Raw genomic sequence first — 19,091 nt, 5'->3', positions numbered from 1 at the left:
GATCATGAAAATACAATAATCGGAAAAAAACGATTAATAGGTCACGCAATGATTGTTCAATCTTTATATAAACGACATTTGTAAGGTTACGAAGGACTTAAAGTTGGTTTTATTTGCGGACGACACAACTGCTTTCTGTTCAGGAGAGAGCACACAGAAGATAATACAAATAATAACAGAAGAAATGAACAAATTAAAAAGACGGTTTGACAAAAACAGACTATCTTTGAATCTCAGTAAAACTAAAATGATGCTATTTGGTAATAGTAGAAAAGAGCATCATACACAAATACAAATAGACGGAGTAGACATAGAAAGGGTAAAAGAAACTAGATTTTTGGGAGTATTAATAGATGATCAAATGAACTGGAAATCTCATATACAAAACATACAACATCCATCCATCCATCCATCTTCTTCCGCTTATCCGAGGTCGGGTCGCGGGGGCAGCAGCTTAAGCAGGGAAGCCCAGACTTCCCTCTCCCCAGCCACTTCGTCCAGCTCCTCCCGGGGGATCCCGAGGTGTTCCCAGGCCAGCCGGGAGAGATAGTCTTCCCAGCGTGTCCTGGGTCTTCCCCGTGGCCTCCTACCGGTAGGACGTGCCCGAAACACCTTCCTAGGGAGGCGTTCGGGTGGCATCCTGACCAGATGCCCGAACCACCTCATCTGGCTCCTCTCGATGTGGAGGAGCAGCGGCTTTACTTTGAGCTCCCCCCGAATGACAGAGCTTCTCACCTTATCTCTAAGGGAGAGCCCCGCCACTCGGCGGAGGAAACTCATTTCGGCCGCTTGTACCCGTGATCTTGTCCTTTCGGTCATGACCCAAAGCTCATGACCATAGGTGAGGATGGGAACGTAGATCGACCGGTAAATCGAGAGCTTTGCCTTCCGGCTCAGCTCCTTCTTCACCACAACGGATCGATACAGCGTCCGCATTACTGAAGACGCCGCACCGATCCGCCTGTCGATCTCACGATCCACTCTTCCCCCACTCGTGAACAAGACTCCGAGGTACTTGAACTCCTCCACTTGGGGCAAGATCTCCTCCCCAACCCGGAGATGGCACTCCACCCTTTTCCGGGAGAGAACCATGGACTCGGACTTGGAGGTGCTGATTCCCATCCCAGTCGCTTCACACTCGGCTGCGAACCGATCCAGCGAGAGCTGAAGATCTTGGCCAGAGGAAGCCATCAGGACCACATCATCTGCAAAAAGCAGAGACCTAATCCTGCAGCCACCAAACCAGTTCCCCTCAACGCCCTGACTGCGTCTAGAAATTCTGTCCATAAAGGTTATGAACAGAATCGGTGACAAAGGGCAGCCTTGGCGGAGTCCAACCCTCACTGGAAACGTGTCCGACTTACTGCCGGCAATGCGGACCAAGCTCTGGCACTGATTATACAGGGAGCGAACTGCCACAATCAGACAGTCCGTTACCCCATACTCTCTGAGCACTCCCCACAGGACTTCCCGGGGTACACGGTCGAATGCCTTCTCCAAGTCCACAAAGCACATGTAGACTGGTTGGGCAAACTCCCATGCACCCTCAAGGACCCTGCCGAGAGTATAGAGCTGGTCCACAGTTCCACGACCAGGACGAAAACCACACTGTTCCTCCTGAATCCGAGGTTCGACTATCCGGCGTAGCCTCCTCTCCAGTACACCTGAATAGACCTTACCGGGAAGGCTGAGGAGTGTGATCCCACGATAGTTAGAACACACCCTCCGGTTCCCCTTCTTAAAGAGAGGAACCACCACCCCGGTCTGCCAATCCAGAGGTACCGCCCCCGATGTCCACGCGATGTTGCAGAGTCTTGTCAACCAAGACAGCCCCACAACATCCAGAGCCTTAAGGAACTCCGGGCGGATCTCATCCACCCCCGGGGCCTTGCCACCGAGGAGCTTTTTAACAACCTCGGCAACCTCAGCCCCAGAAATAGGAGAGCCCACCACAGATTCCCCAGGCCCTGCTTCCTCATAGGAAGACGTGCTGGTAGGATTGAGGAGATCTTCGAAGTATTCCCTCCACCGATCCACAACATCCGCAGTCGAGGTCAGCAGAGCACCATCCCCACCATACACGGTGTTGACACTGCACTGCTTCCCCTTCCTGAGGCGGCGGATGGTGGTCCAGAATTGCTTCGAAGCCGTCCGGAAGTCTTTTTCCATGGCCTCCCTGAACTCCTCCCATGTCCGAGTTTTTGCCTCTGCGACCGCTGAAGCCGCACACCGCTTGGCCTGTCGGTACCTGTCTGCTGCCTCAGGAGTCCCATGAGCCAAAAGAACCCGATAGGACTCCTTCTTCAGCCTGACGGCATCCCTCACCGCCGGCGTCCACCAACGGGTTCTAGGATTACCGCCACGACAGGCACCAACTACCTTGCGGCCACAGCTCCAATCGGCCGCCTCGACAACAGAGGTACGGAACATCGTCCACTCGGACTCAATGTCCAGCACCTCTCTCGTGACATGTTCAAAGTTCTTCCGGAGGTGGGAATTGAACATACAACATAAGGTGGCAAAAAACATTTCAATAATGAATAAACCAAAATATGTCCTGGGCCAAAAGTTACTACATATTCTCTACTGCTCGCTAGTGTTACCATATCTGAGTTATTGTGCAGAAATATGGGGAAATAACTACAAATGTGCGCTACATTCGCTAACCGTGTTACAAAAAAGATCAGTTAGAATAATACATAATGTTGGATATAGAGAACACACAAACCCTTTATTTATTAAGTCAGAAATATTTAAGTTCGGTGATTTGGTAAAATTGCAAACAGCTAAAATGATGTACAAAGCAAACTATAACCTGCTACCAAAGAATGTACAACAATTCTTCTCAACTAAAGAGGAGAAATATAACCTTAGAGGAAAAAAATAATTTAAAACATTTATATGCACGTACAACACTTAGAACTTTTAGCATATCAGTATGTGGAATTAAATTATGGAATGGATTAAGTAAAGAAGTTAAAAATTGTACTGATATGATCCAGTTTAAGAGGTTGTTCAAAATAAAAGTGCTTACAGAGTACAAAGAAGAAGAATTATGAGAAATACTTTCAACCTTATTGAAAATAAGATATTCTTCATCTCAGTATGTTAATAATGACTGAATTAATTAATTAATTACATATTACAAAACTGTTGTATACTAATTCATAGATGTTATTTTATTATATAAAAAGGTCAGTAAATGATTCTATATATTTGTAAACGCTTTGAAGTGGGAAAGGGGTAGGATTAAATAAGCTTTGCTTCTTCCTACTCCTTTTCGGGCATGATGTAAAATGAAATGATATGAAATTGTGTGATGTATTATGATGTAAGTGTGTTCATGTTCGAAATAAACTAAAAGAAAGAAAAAATGTGTATGCAAATTTTGGAGCTTGTGACTGTGAAACGGCTAAGTGGAAAAAAAGACAACTTCTACTAAAAATCAATAATCACTAAACTCAACAAAAAAAAGTAAGGCATATGATTTTCCGTGTTGAAATAACCACGGACTGAGTCACATAATTGGCCAATAAAACGGAAACCGCTTATAAACGCAAAATCGGATCAGGGAAATTGACATAAATGTGAAATGTTGTTATTGTGAGAACATTGGTTTGGGAAAATAATGTGTCCAGGAACGCTCATCCAGCCCCGAAACACGTCGTAAACTAAACAATGTCGAGACGCCCACTTGAAACAGCGGCTAAACTACGAAGATTAAAGCTAGCGAGAACAATCCATTCGACGACAACACTTCTCATCTGCTTGTGTTGTTGTGAACAATATTAGCAATGTACCATTTGTGTACAAACAGAGGAACCACAGTTGCAACTTGAGTCGCAACTGCGCAACTTTTTTTTTCTTTTTTACATTTTCAAGTCCTTTCTTTACTTGTCAAGCTGAGAACAACAGCACAGCACACTTCGCCCTTCACAATTATAGCCCGGTGCGCCACATCCGGTGTAAGGTTTCAAAAAGTACCTAACAAATACATAATGTACTTAAAGCACTTATTGATACATTTACACCAGGGGTGCTCATTACGTCGATCGCGATCTACCGGTCGATCTCTGAGGGTGTGTCAGTCGATCACCAGCCAGGCATTAAAAAAATAGTCCTAAAAATGAGCGATCATAAATCTTCACTATGGCGTCACTTTTGTCACTTGATTGACATTCACGGCACCCGAGGGTCTTCTGAGATGACGCTGGCTGCTGCCAGCTCATTAAAATTACCGACTGGAAGGCGAGAAACACTTTATTTCAACAGACTCTGGCGCCGTACCTGTCGTCAAAACTCCAAAGACCGACTGCACAGTTGCACAATAAAAGCTCTGCTTCATCCTGCCTGCGCTACCAAAATAAGAGTCTCAGAAAGCTGGCGTGCACAAGCTAGCAAGCTACGGAGTTTGCCGACAATGTATTTCTTGTAAAGTGTATACAAAGGAGTACGGAAGCTGGACAAATAAGATGCCAAAAACCAACCACTTTCATGTGGTATTGGACAGAAAGGAGTACTTTTTTTCTCCTCCATTCGAAAATGCGGACGTTATCATCACTACTGTCTGATTCCAATCAATGCAAGTCATCACAATCAGGTAATACACCAACTTATATTCTTGTCTTCATGAAAGAAAGGAATCTATATGTGTTAAACATGCTTGTAATTATCTTTAACCACCTTTAACTTGTTAACAATATTAACTATATGTGTTAAACATGCTTGTATTATCTTTAACCACCTTTAAGTTGTTAACAATATTAACTACCGGTATATGTGTTAAACATGCTTGTTTTATCTTTAACCACCTTTAAGTTGTTAACAATATTAACTATTTGTGTTAAACATGCTTGTATTATTTTTAACCACCTTTAACTTGTTAACAATATTAACTATATGTATTAAACATACTTGTATTATCATTAAACACCTTTAATGTATTAACAATATTAACTATATGTGTTAAACATGCTTGCATTATCATTAAACACCTTTAACTTGTTAACAAAAACATATATTTCATAAATAAGTAAATATAAATTATATATATGAATGAGGTAGATCCCCACGACTTGATCAATTGAAAAGTAGCTTGCCTGCAGAAAAAGTGTGAGCACCCCTGATTTACACAATTATTATGCTTTCACCCTAAAATATTGGTTAAAATTGTCCCAAGATGTATTCAACCAACAAATGTGAGGATTTTTTTAATTGACTGTAATTAAGAATAGTAAAATATATATATATATATATTTGACACAAAACGCACACACTATTGTGGTAAAATAAGTGAAAAAACGGAATTAAAACGAAAGAACTGAATTTTATTGTTTTTTTTCTTATTTTGCTGTCGTTATTTAAATTTATTGTTATTACTATTAATATTTTACTTGTTGTGGTTTATTTGTTACTATCTATATTTAAAGTTGGGTTTTGGTGGTACAATAAATACTGTTTTCAAATTAATGAATAATCTTGTAATTAATCATGATTACAATATCAATAAAAATTAAAGCTGCAAGCAGCATTGGTCGGGCCCACGTATTTGGCAGGTGCTAGTCCTAAGTGTCCCAATACTTTTGTCAAGTTTTAGTCCCAAGTGTCCCAATACTTTTGTCTACTTTTAGTCTGAAGTGTCCCAAGACTTTTGTCTAGTGTACCTACCTTGTCTGCATTGTGTGGGCACGCTGGAGCTTCGTGCTTTTAAGCAGCCATCTTAAAAAAACAGCAGCGCAGCAGCATCAGCGCAGCGGTTCTTTGAAGGCTCATAAAATCAAAACCGGAGCAGTTAGAAAAATTATTTCGATAACTTTTATTTGGAAGGGTTCAATCTCTCTCCTGTGTTATTTTGAAGCTGATACGACAAACGCGCTCAGAGGAGATAATGTTTGAAGAGAAGTGACCGGTTTATAAAAAAAATTTGTTTTGAAGGGGAAATTGCAAACTTCCTGTTGATTTTTGCTGGGGGTTGTCAATATATGGAATGTAGGTCTAAGTGAGACCTACATAGAGGTTTTTGTTTCATGTCTCTCCGACCTTCCCAGTGGGAGTTACAGGCAGTTTTGTCATTTTTTTCTTCTGAGGAGCAGTTTTTTCTGCGTTTTATTCAAAATTGCGCGAGCGCAATTTCGAGATTTGGTGTTAGGTTTTTTTATTAGATCGCAATTTTTGCCAGTCCTGATGTGTGTGTTCAGTTTGGTGAGTTTTGAAGCATGTTAAGAGGGTGAAAATACAGCTCAAAGAGGCAAAAGTGACTGTTTTTAGTACTTTTTTGTCTTGAAGGGGGAATTGCCAACTTCCTGTTGATTTTTGCCCAAGGAAATTAATTAATGAAAAGTAGGTCTAAGTAAGACCTACATAGAGGTTTTTGTTTCATGTCTCTACAACATTCGTACTGGGAGTTATAAGCAGTTTTCTTTCTAGGGGGCGCTAGAGCGCAATTTTGAGTTTTGGGGTTTGGTTTTTTGATAAAAAGTTTTGCCGTATATTACTGATGTGTGTGTAAAATTTGGTGAGTTTTGAAGCATGCTAAGGGGGTCAAATTACAGCGCAAAGTTGCGGAAGAATAATAATAATAAAACCTTACAAATTCAATAGGTCCTTATGTCCCATTGCATAAGGACTCCCTTTGGGAGTCCTTATACAATGGGCCATGCGGGCCCTAATAATTGTGATTATTTTTGCCATAATCTTCCAGCCCCAAGTATAGACGCATAAATAGACAATACATGAGTGTGTCTAACTTTAACAATTATTTGAATTGATTTTTATGTAAAAATGTTAAAGGGGAACATTATCACAAGTTTTTCCACGATTTCAGCACTCAGGTTAACCATACCTAAATAGACACAAAATACTGCATTACACAAGACTACCCGAATGTACTCGAATGATTGAAAAAAATTTATGTTTTTAAGCTAAATTATTGGTAAACACAGTTTATGTATAATAATTTACGTAAAACCGCGAGTAAAGAATAAAGTTTTCATCAATGAATATATTCTGTAGACATACCCTCATCCGCTCTCTTTTCCTGAAAGCTGATCTGTCCAGTTTTGGAGTTGATGTCAGCATCTGCTTTGAGTGTCGCAGGATATCCACACATTCTTGCCATCTCTGTCGTAGCATAGCTTTCGTCGGTAAAGTGTGCGGAACAAACGACTGACCATTTCGTCGGCTTTCCCCACAGCCTCGTATTTTGAACAAATTTCGTCCAATTTCTTGCCACTTTCGCATCTTTGGGCCACTGGTGCAACTTGAATCCATCCCTGTTCGTGTTGTTACACCCTCCGACAACACACCGACGAAAGTGAGAAAATGGCGGATTGCTTCTCGATGTTGTGACGTCATCGCTCCGAGAGCGAATAATAGAAAGGCGTTTAATTCGCCAAAATTCACCCATTTAGAGTTCGGAAATCGGTTAAAAAAAAATATGGTCTTTTTTCTGCAACATCAAGGTATATATTGACGCTTACATAGGTCTGGTGATAATGTTCCCCTTTAATAAAAATTAATAGTAATAATACACAGTAAAATAATTAAATTGTAAACAATTTAGACTTGGGGATTTTGCCTTAACTAGACCCAACTTCCATGTGGTCTAGATAAGATTCATGAAATATGCTTCGGTGTGACTTTCATAACCCGTTTTTTCAGTCTGTATGCCAGACGTTTCGTTTCTGGAGGCGTTCCCAGGTTGCAAATGAAACCATGGCCCACCTTCTCCAAAAGTATCATCATTTATCTTTTAAATGGACACCGTTAAAACATACACTATACATCTTGAAGTCGTCAGCGCTACTTTCTTTCTAGACACGGTCGAATAGTAAACGTCATAGATTCACTCGGTCACACCATTAGGTACACCTCCACACTCTCCAAAACTGCATAAAAAACAGCGGTCACTGCACTTTGGTGTTACTCATACTTGCCAACCTTGAGACCTCCGATTTCGGGGGGTGGGGGCGTGGTCGGGGGTGGGGCGGGGGGCGTGGTTAAGATATATATATATATATATATACGGTATAAGAAATACTTGACTTTCAGTGAATTCTAGCTATATATATATATATATATATATATATATATATATATATATATATATATATATATAAATAAAATAAATACTTGAATTTCAGTGTTCATTTACAAACTACAACTCACAAACACTTTAGAGTTAGGCTCCACCATCAGAATGTGTACTTAAACTTATAAAGATCACATGGATATTATTCAGTGAGTTGATTCACCAAAACTAACCTGTTATACAGGAGGAAAAAGCACACAGGCCGTTACAATTGTTCACAGACTGGTCGCGCTCATCAGAATGACAAGCCACTTCCGGTCTGCAGGTGATAGCATTCAATTGGGAAGAAACGCCCTACTGCCCCCTACTGACCAATGTGAATACTGATAAATGTGTAATGACAGCTCCAAAAACGAATTCAAACCACAAAATAAAATAAATAAATCAACACAAAAATGTGACACATTATGGGTGGGTCACATATGCATGTACAGTAGATGGCAGTATTGTCCTGTTTAAAAGTGTCACAACATTGCTGTTTACGGCAGACGAACTGCTTTACGGTAGACACTGTTGTTGTGTGTTGTCAACACGTCACTCAGGTCCGCCTGAATTTCGGGAGTTTTTCGGGAGAAAATTTGTCCCAGGAGGTTTTCGGGAGAGGCGCTGAATTTCGGGAGTCTCCCGGAAAATCCGGGAGGGTTGGCAAGTATGGTGTTACTATGCACCAGAGGTGGGACCAAGTCATTGTTTTGCAAGTCACAAGTAAGTCTCAAGTCTTTGCCCTCAAGTCCGAGTCAAGTCCCGAGTCAAGACAGGCAAGCCCCGAGTCAAGTCCAAAGTCAAGACTGGAAAGTCTCAAGTCAAGTCCTAAGTCCTGCATTTTGAGTTTCGAGTCCTTTCAAGTCCTTTTAACCACAGACTAATATATTAACACAGATTGTGTATGCTTTTCAAACGCTGTATTTATTTATTAAAACAAGTGCATTTTAAATTGCAGGAAAGAAAATTGTGCTGACATTGCACTTTATAATAGCACTATTAACCAGTCATTTTAAACATTAACTCATTCCTTTACAGAACAAACACATTGAAAAATAAAGTGCAAATGTACTTATTTGTACAAAAGTGTTAACATTGAAAAAACATGACATATACGTGAACATAACAAAAAAGTTGTACTTTTTATATGTCAGGGCCCTATGCTGCATTGCATTTGCAAAAGACCAAATTAGCCAAGAGTCTGTCAGTCATTTGTGCACGATGGGGGCGTAGTATGATGCCACCATGGCTGAAAACTCGCTCCACTGGAGCACTGGAGGCAGGCATTGCCAAGACTCTCATGGCCACTCGGAACAGTGAAGGAAGAGTCTTCATGTTCAATGCCCAGAACAAAAGGGGGGAGAGAGTTGTTTTGGGTTGGTGCACTACTTGTAAGTGTATCTTGTGTTTTTATGTTGATTTAATTAAAAAAAAAAAAAAAAAAAATTGTATTTCTTGTGCGGCCCGATACCAATCGATCCACGGACCAGTACCGGGCCACGGCCCGGTGGTTGGGGACCACTGAGGTAAACAACCAACAGTATGTCAGAAAGCTAGCTAAAACGGTACACATATTCATAATATAGTATACATTTTAACTGACCTTTATTTGACTATTTTTGTCTTTTTTTAGGTGGCTAAAATATGCGGTGCTGCTGACCGCCGTCTAACGTTACGTGTGATATATTGACTAACGTAACCCTGCTTAAAAAAAATCACTGAACAAAAAGTATGAATAAGGTAGTGAACTGCAACAGATTCCCGTGTTTGCAATAACGTTATAACGTTAGCAGTGAGTTTACAGCCTCATTGATTTAACTACACAGCAAATAAAAGTCACGTTACTTAGCCAATAAACGTTATCTTACATTCAAAACTTACCGTTCTTTGTGCAACTTCAAATGCCGGACGAAGTTGGAAGTTGTTGCCTCTCCATCAGTAATTTTTGAACCGCATGTGTTGCATACTGCAAACCGTTTTGTGTTGACCACCTCGTAATTTTTATACCCAAACGAAAATATTTTAGGTATCATTTTTTGTTCACTGGCGTGTGGTTTGGACATGTCTTCTTCGTTGGTTGTCCTGCAATTTGATTGGATGAATGCTGTGTGATGAAAACAAAGTAGATCTAATTTGATTGGCTGTTGTACTGAGAGCACACCAGCTGACACACGCAACGCTGATAGACAAGTACACAATGAAAAATACGGAGCGCTCCCGAATAACTTTTTCATCTTTGGGTTTTGGGGAAAGTAGCAAGTCATGTCAAGTCATATCAATTCAAAAGGCTCAAGTCCAAGTGAAGTCACAAGTCATTGATGTTAAAGTCTAAGTCGAGTTGCAAGTCTTTTTACATTTTGTCAAGTCGAGTCTAAAGTCATCAAATTCATGACTCGAGTCTGACTCGAGTCCAAGTCATGTGACTCGAGTCCACACCTCTGCTATGCACATGCCAGGATTAGACGAAAATAATACTTTGTCTTACCTTTTTTTTGTTCCCTCATAGCCTAAAGGCTGGAAGCTTGACTTAATGTCCAAATAAGTATCTTCATCTCGCTGTGACGTCACAATGTGGCCAGACTGCAAAACCCCGCCCACCTAGGCTATCTAAAATGCATGAACCTTTTGATTTGCTTTACAATTGTTCGACACGAGCACCCCAACATTGTAACAACATAACATATGCAACGTTTGGGGTTGTCACACGGTTATCCTTTCTAATCTCTTCAGGAAAACTCAAAACTAGGTACGGCACACCCGACTCTGTTGGCGCCCAGCACCAGCGTAGTTCCACAAGCAGAGCAGAGGAACACCAGTCAAGTGAACGGCAGCAGTGAACGCGCCTCGGGTCCCTCCCAGCAGAACTCCACCATCGATGACACCAGTGAGGTCGCCACTTCTTCCAATACCAGTGATGTCGGCACACCTCCAACACAGGCTGGTAAGAAAAACATAATGTCATTAAAATATGCCAATTACTGTATGTATCCAGGCTAGGGTTGTCCCGATACCAATAATTTGGTACCGGTACCAAAATGTATTTCGATACTTTTCTAAATAAAGGGGACCACAAAAAAATGGCATTATTAGCTTTATTTTAACTAAAAATGTTACAATACATCATACTTGCCAACATTGAGACCTCCGATTTCGGGAGGTGGGGGGAGGGGGCGGGGGGCGTGGTTAAGATATATATATATATATATATATATATATATATATATATAAAAGAAATACTTGACCTTCAGTGAATTCTAGCTATATATATATATATATATATATATATATATATATATATATATATATATATATAAATACTTGAATTTCAGTGTTCATTTATTTACACATATACACACACATAACACTCCTCTACTCATTGTTGAGTTAAGGGTTGAATTGTCCAACCTTGTTCTATTCTCTGTCACTATTTCAGAACACACACATTATACAAATATACATTCTAAAATCAATAAGAAAACGGGAGCTCTAATTTGGGAGTCTGAATTAGGATCAGAAGTTCCTATATAAACATTGCGTACTCACGTCGCCATTTTGTATTGATTACTGCAGCTGTGCACTGGATTCATTCACAAATACAAACTACAACTCACAAACACTTTAGAGTTAGGCTCCACCATCAGAATGTGTACTTAAACTTATAAAGATCACATGGATATTATTCAGTGAGTTGATTCACCAAAACTAACCTGTTATACAGGAGGAAAAAGCACACAGGACGTTTCAATTGTTCACAGACTGGTCGCTCTCATCAGAATGACAAGACACTTCCGGTCTGCAGGTGATAGCATTCAATTGGGAAGAAACGCCCTACTGCCCCCTACTGACCAATGTGAATACTGATAAATGTGTAATGACAGCTCCAAAAACGAATTCAAACCACAAAATAAACTAAATAAATCAACACAAAAATGTGACACATTATGGGTGGGTCACATGTGCATGTACAACAGGCTGTCAACACGTCACTCAGGTCCGCATGGAGCTGGAGGGGGCGTGGCCTCCAGCTCCGCCTGAATTTCGGGAGATTTTCGGGAGAACATTTGTCCCGGGAGGTTTTCGGGAGAGGCGCTGAATTTCGGGAGTCTCCCGGAAAATCCGGGAGGGTTGGCAAGTATGCAATACATTAAACATGTTTCTTTTTGCAATCGAAGAACAATTTTGTCCTTAAATAAAGTAGTGAACATACAAGACACCTTGTCTTTTATTTGTAAGTAAACAAACAAAGGCTCCTAATTAGTCTGCTAACATATGCAGTAACATATTGTGTCATTTATCTACCTATTATTTTGTCAACATTATTAAGGACGAACTGTAAAAATGGATTATTAATCTACTTGTTCATTTACTGTTAATATCTGCTTATTTTCTCTTTTGACATGTTCTATCTACACTTCTGTTAGAATGTAATAATCACTTATCCTTCTGTTGTTTGGATACTTTACATTAGTTTTGGACGATACCACAAATTTAGGTATCAATCCGATACCAAGTAGTTACAGGATCATACATTGGTCCTATTCAAAGTCCTCATGTGTCCAGGGACGGATTTCATGACTTTATAAGCATAATATATATATTTTTTTTAATATTTTGTGACTATAAATAATATAGATGTAATCATAGTAGTATCGACTAGATACGCTATTGTACTTGGTATCATTACAGTGGATGTCAGGTGTAGTGAAGTGAATTGAAGTAAATTATATTTATATAGCGCTTTTCTCTAGTGACTCAAAGCGCTTTACATAGTGAAACCCAATATCTAAGTTACATTTAAACCAGTGTGGGTGGCACTGGGAGCAGGTGGGTAAAGTGTCTTGCCCAAGGACACAACGGCAGTGACTAGGATGGCGGAAGCGGGGATCGAACCTGCAACCCTCAAGTTGCTGGCACGGCCGCTCTACCAACCGAGCTATACCGCCCTAGATCTACCCATGGCATTTGTTTACATTCGGTGACGCCGGTGCGCTATTGTATCCTCCTACGGTGTGTAGTGAAGGGTGTTTAGCTGTTCCTGTAAGAAACATACTTTATTCGTCACCATGGAGGCGAGGATTAGTGATTTAGAAGGAGCTAAAACACTGCCGACTGCGGATGGATGTTCACTGCTAGCTAGCCAGCCATGTCTTAAAGCACCTCTTCCTGAGGGCGTTTCAGTGTTATAACTTCACCTTTATCATCAGTTTTTAGGCCAAAATGTGTCGGTTCTCCCTTTTCTGTCTACACACTTTGTCTGCTTGTAAGTACTCTGTGATTGTGCGCTGCCGAACATGCTCTTATACTCGTAAAACCAGCAATGTCATGACGTGATGGCGCGCCGTCAAGCCCGTTGGGAAGCGGTGCTTTTCAAACAGAGTATAGTGCCGTTTTTGATTCATTAGTACCGCAATACTATACTAGTACCGGTATACCGTACAACCCTAGACCAGGCAGTTGAATTGCAGTGCCTTGACACACGAGAAAATGCCCAATGTGGTATGTATTGCAAAAAATAATAATTCACATGGATGCACCTCGGAATGTGCTAAGAGGTGTTGGCCTTTAAAACAGACAAGTCAAAGCACTCACCTGTTGCTTTGGGGTGACGTGGTTTGGTTGGTAGAGCGGCCACGCCAGAAACTTGAGGGTTCCAGGTTTGATCCCCGCTTCCGCCATCCTAGTCACAGCCATTGTGACCTTGAGCAAGATACTTTAACCACCTGCTCTAAGTGCCACCCACACTGGTTTAAATGTAACTTAGATATTGGCTTTCACTATGTAAAGCGCTTTGAGTCACTAGAGAAAAGCGCTATGTAAATATAATTCACTTCACTTCGCTGGGAAAATGACCAACATCAGCAGTCAATAGAATGCATGTCACAACAGAACATAGACAAATACTAACAGGTAGGGGTGTAACGGTACACAAAAATATCGGTTCGGTACGTACCTCGGTTTAGAGGTCACGGTTATGTTCATTTTCGGTACAGTAAGAAAACAACAAAATATAAATTTCTTTGGTTATTTATTTACCAAATTTGTAAACAATGGCTTTATCCTTTTAACATTGGGAACACTATATTAATTCTGCCCATTTTAATCAACATTAAACTGCCTCAAATTGTTGCTCAGGTTAAATAAAATGACAAAACTTTTCTTCTACATATAAAAAGTGCAACAATAAACAGTTCCAAGTCAACTCATCATGCTTAATTTATTACAGCATTTGGGAAGCCTGTAGTTGATTTTTATTATGTAAATGTTATATTTTTATCAACATGTAACCTCCAAACCTTGAGACCTCCAATTTCGGGAGGTGGGGGGTGGGGGTGGGTGCGGGGGGCGTGGTTGGGGGCGTGGTTAAGAGGGGAGGAGTATATTTACAGCTAGAATTCACCAAGTCAAGTATTTCATATATATATATATATATATATAAGAAATAATTGACTTTCAGTGAATTCTAGCTATATATATATATATATATATATATATATATATATATATATATATAAATACTTGAATTTCAGTGTTCATTTATTTACACATATACACACACATAACACTCATCTACTCATTGTTGAGTTAAGGGTTGAATTGTCCATCCTTGTTCTATTCTCTGTCACTATCTTTCTAACCATGCTGAACACCCTCTCTGATTATGCATTGCTGTGTGGCACGCACAAAAGTGCTTTCATCAAATGCACTAGATGGCAGTATTGTCCTGTTTAAGAGTGTCACAACATTGCTGTTTACGGCAGACGGACTGCTTTACGGTAGACGTTCTTTATATTGTGGGAAAGCGGACTCAGGTCCGCATGGAGCTGGAGGGGGCGTGGCCTCCAGCTCCGCCTGAATTTCGGGAGATTTTTGGGAGAAAATTTGTCCCGGGAGGTTTTCGGGAGAGGCGCTGAAGTTCGGGAATCTCCCGGAAAATCCGGGAGGGTTGGCAAGTATGATGTAATAGCAGGGACCCTGCCATTCAAAACTAGGCTGCTCCATTACTAATGATTAATGTAACTATAGCTGAAAAAATAGTACAATAGCAATAGGAGAGACCATTCATCCCTGAACACCATGGAGTTCATGTAGGCTTAATGATGCACTTACATTATTATATCAACGATCAGAGACAGAAACTCTTCATTTAACATAATGCCCTTTTTTGCTGCTTCAACACAGCTCAATCAACACAGAAAAAGGTAAAGTGAAATAACAGACAGACAGGGCTTTGCGGTCCGTAACACACACACACCGCAAAATGAGCTAACGTTACGCTAAAAACTAATTGTTCTTCACCTCGAGCCAGAATTGCGAGCGAGCTTGTTGGAATAATTGTTTGTAAGTTATCACAAAAGAAACGTTGTATTACATTATGTTCCTGATAAGAAGATGAAGGCTGTCTTTCGAGGCCTAACAAGAGGAAGAAGGCTCGTGAAACGCCACTGTGATTTCAACACGGACAGATGGCAGGATCTGCTCAACTTCCAGAGGAACTCTCTTTGAAGTGTTAAACGAACTCTCTTTGAAGTATTTCACAAACTCTCTTCCAACTATTTGGTAACCGAGGTCAACGCTATTTACGACCCGCTGCCCTCTTGAAGTCGCTGTGGTCAGGAGACGGGAGGGGTTATCCATTGTCCTCCAACACCTGCCCCAGCTGGATCCAGGAAGAGCCCAAGCCCGAGAAATCCTCTTCTTGGTCTTCAAAGCGACCGAAAACAATGACTGTTTTACATACTTCCCATTCCTGCTGTGACATGTGTTGGTGCGTGAACATTGAACATCTGAATAAAAGAGGAGAGGAAAACCTTCTTCGTCAGAGCGTGGTGCAGGACTGTACAGAGAGTGCAGTGGCCATGTCTCTCCTCAATATTGAGTCCAAATTGAATTCTGTCTCTGTTTGATTCCTTGCCTTTTGTCTTGTTTAATAGATGTCCTCAGTGTTTGAACGTGACAGAGCTGAGCTGCCGTTTGTTTCTAGAACGTCAACGGGCTCATAGTCATGTTTGTAGTAGTTGACTATTATAATTTGGGGAGAGTCCGCTGCCTGATGCTTACCTGCTAAACACCTATCTGCTAACCCCACCGCAGAAGCACTGACGACATGCGTTCTGAATACGCACTGCTGATTGGCTGTTACCGCTCTGAATACGTACTGCTGATTGGCTGTTACCACTCTGTGTGTAACCAATCAGATGGTTGTGTGGGTGGGACAATGCTGGGTGCTGTGTAGAGTACTGACAGAGGCAGAGGCAGAAGAAGCGGAGCAGCTTGTTAAGACTTTAGCTTAGGCGGCAACTTAATATTTTCGTGTGGAAACTCGTTCGGTACACCTCCGAACCGAACCGGTTCAATACAAATACACGTACCGTTACACCCCTACGATTTACACAACGTGCCAACTTCACTGGTTTTGGGTTTTGTAACATTTGGCAAAAAGATTATAACAAGTGCAAGCCAGCATTTTCCAACAAATCCCCTGCATGAAGACACTGACCCTGAGTGTTTTCCCCCTTGCAGATTAAATCTCCACTTTTTTGTGGTTGTACGAACCTTGTTGTTTTTGTACTAATAGCGTCACCTCTGATACTGTGTTTACCGCAGCAGTGAGGGAGCTGGTGGTGTCGGCAGCGGAGAGTGTTGAGGTCACGCTACCGTGCGACCATGTCGAGCTGAATGCCTTTGTGTTGCCAACACCTCCGCCAGGTAAGGGAGATATATTAATTATCTTAATATTTTTTTCTGAAGCCTTAAAAAAATCATATTTTTTTAAATATTTACTTCTAGTCAAATCAGCATTTTGTTAATCCTATCATCCCATCCTGACCCTCTCAACTGGTCCCAAAATAAAAACCTATCATTTCTAAATAATCCTCATCTGATGGAATTAATTAAATGCGTGAGCTCTCTTTACGACTACTGCTTCCCCGACAGATACAAAGTATGCATTTGACTGGCGTCTGATAACACATCCCAAAGATTACAGCGGGCAGATGGAAGGGCAGCACAGCGAGACCCTAAAACTCAGCCAGGTAAAGTAGCAGTGTTTCCCATATATTCTTTTACTTGCTGTAAACCATTTATTACAGACCTGGGCAAAATGCGGCCCATTAAGATTTTCAATACGTTCTACATACTTTTTTTTTTTTTTAGACCTTTAACATCAAAACTGTCGCCGCCATTATGATGTACAGTGCTGTTTTGAAATGACCGTAAGTCTTGAACTATGGAAAGTATTTCAATGGTTGAAATCTGCGCTTTTGAGTGTTCTACGAGTTATTACGGTAATCTACGTCACAGCAGCTCGGACCAGGAACAAAGCAGAGTGGGCATGTATTCAGGAACCGATGCGGAAGCAAATTTTTACAACAAATTTATGCATAAAAGTGACAATATATCATATTGTAGGTGTTTATTAACCTTTGCATTCATATTTTGTTACATTTTTGTTGTGTTTTGCTGGATTGTAAAAGATACACAACTATGGAGGAGCTGGTCTGAAAAGTAAAAGAGCAGCGATGTTCATATGTTGTTAATATAAAACCAAAACAAACAGGCTAAAGAACAGTTTCTTCCCCAGGGCCATAACCATCCTGAACGGACTGCCCCATTGTCCCTCATAACTGCCTTCTCTTCGGTGCAATAACCCATTCCACCAACCACCCTGTTTTTGTTTTTGTTTTTTTCATGTATATATTCATTTCACACCATATTCATTGCACTTCTACATTTTTTATATTTTTATATATTTGCACATTGTTTTTCTAGCATGCACACATCGCACTGTATGGAATGGCCTCAATCTCGTTACCTTGCGTAATGACAATAAAGCTGATTCTGATTCTGATTCTGATTCTGAATATTCAGTGTTTTACTGTTTATAGTTAATATTGAAAATCCCACTTTCTTTATTTTCAAATCAAATCAAATCAACTTTATTTATAAAGCACATTTAAAATTTACCACACGGGTAGCCAAAGTGCTGTACAATGAACAGGTTAAAAGATAAAACGAGTACCGAGCAAACACAACACAACACAAACAGAACACGATAAAAAATAAATAAATAAAATAGAATAAATAAAAACATAAAAACAGGTTCACAGCAGGTGTATTATGGGGCGCCATTGCAGGATGGATATCACTCAGTGTTAAAAGCCATGGAATAAAAGTATGTTTTTAAGAGAGATTTAAAAACAGAAAGAGAGGAGGCTTGTCTAACACTCAGGGGTAGGTCGTTCCAGAGCTTGGGAGCAGCAACGGCGAAAGCTCTGTCACCTCTAAGCTTCAGCCTTGTGTCAGGGACCGTCAGTAGCAGCTTATCGGCTGATCTTAAGGATCGGGTGGGGCAGTAAGGCTGAAGGAGGTCTGAGAGATAGGTTGGCGCGAGGTTGTTTAGACATTTAAAAACAAATAAAAGGAGTTTAAAATGTATTCGATAACGCACAGGGAGCCAGTGAAGGGACGCTAAAATAGGGGTGATGTGCTCACGTCTGCGGGTCTGTGTTAGCAGACGAGCAGCAGAGTTCTGCACGAGCTGCAGGCGGGCGAGGGAGGCCTGGCTAATGCCAACATACAGGGCATTACAGTAGTCAAGACGAGTCGAGATAAAGGCGTGGATTAATTTCTCAAGATCATGTCCTGATAGAAGCGGTTTCACTTTCGCTATTTGGCGTAATTGATAAAAGCTTTTTTGTACGACGCTGCTGATTTGTTTTTCGAATTTAAAATCTGAGTCGAACTTTACCCCCAGGTTTGTGACACAGTCGCTGAGATACGGGGTCAGAGTGCCGAGGTCAACGTTGGGGGAGGGAGAGCGACTTGGACCGAACAACATAACTTCTGTTTGTTTTCATGTACATTTTGGGTGTCCCATTCAGTAAAAAACTGTCAAATTCCATTCCATTTTTTTGAGGTGGTCTGTCATAACGTTTTTAGAATTCTATCGGACATTGTACTTTTGGTGTTAGTGTTCCTGGAAAAGAGGGACCCAAACACACATACTGTATAGTAGATTTTT

General features: G+C 40.8%; 1 protein-coding gene across 3 annotated transcripts in view; it reads left to right on the top strand.

The window, feature by feature from the left end:
• kiaa0319l (KIAA0319-like ortholog) overlaps nt 1-19,091 on the top strand; it is a 94,673-nt gene that overhangs the window by 22,512 nt on the left and 53,070 nt on the right. For 2 of the 3 annotated variants that reach the window (XM_061983171.1, XM_072915534.1), the window contains exons 6-8: nt 10,802-11,012; nt 16,676-16,777; nt 17,006-17,103. In XM_061983171.1, coding sequence (XP_061839155.1) covers nt 10,802-11,012; nt 16,676-16,777; nt 17,006-17,103 — 411 coding nt within the window. The remainder of the gene's footprint in view (nt 1-10,801; nt 11,013-16,675; nt 16,778-17,005; nt 17,104-19,091) is intronic. The other variant, XM_061983172.1, reaches the window with a different exon arrangement.

Source organism: Nerophis lumbriciformis, linkage group LG21, assembly GCF_033978685.3.
Source record: "Nerophis lumbriciformis linkage group LG21, RoL_Nlum_v2.1, whole genome shotgun sequence".
In the NCBI taxonomy this organism is placed as follows: Eukaryota; Metazoa; Chordata; class Actinopteri; order Syngnathiformes; family Syngnathidae; genus Nerophis; species Nerophis lumbriciformis.
This window is presented reverse-complemented; position numbering and strand designations above follow the sequence as displayed.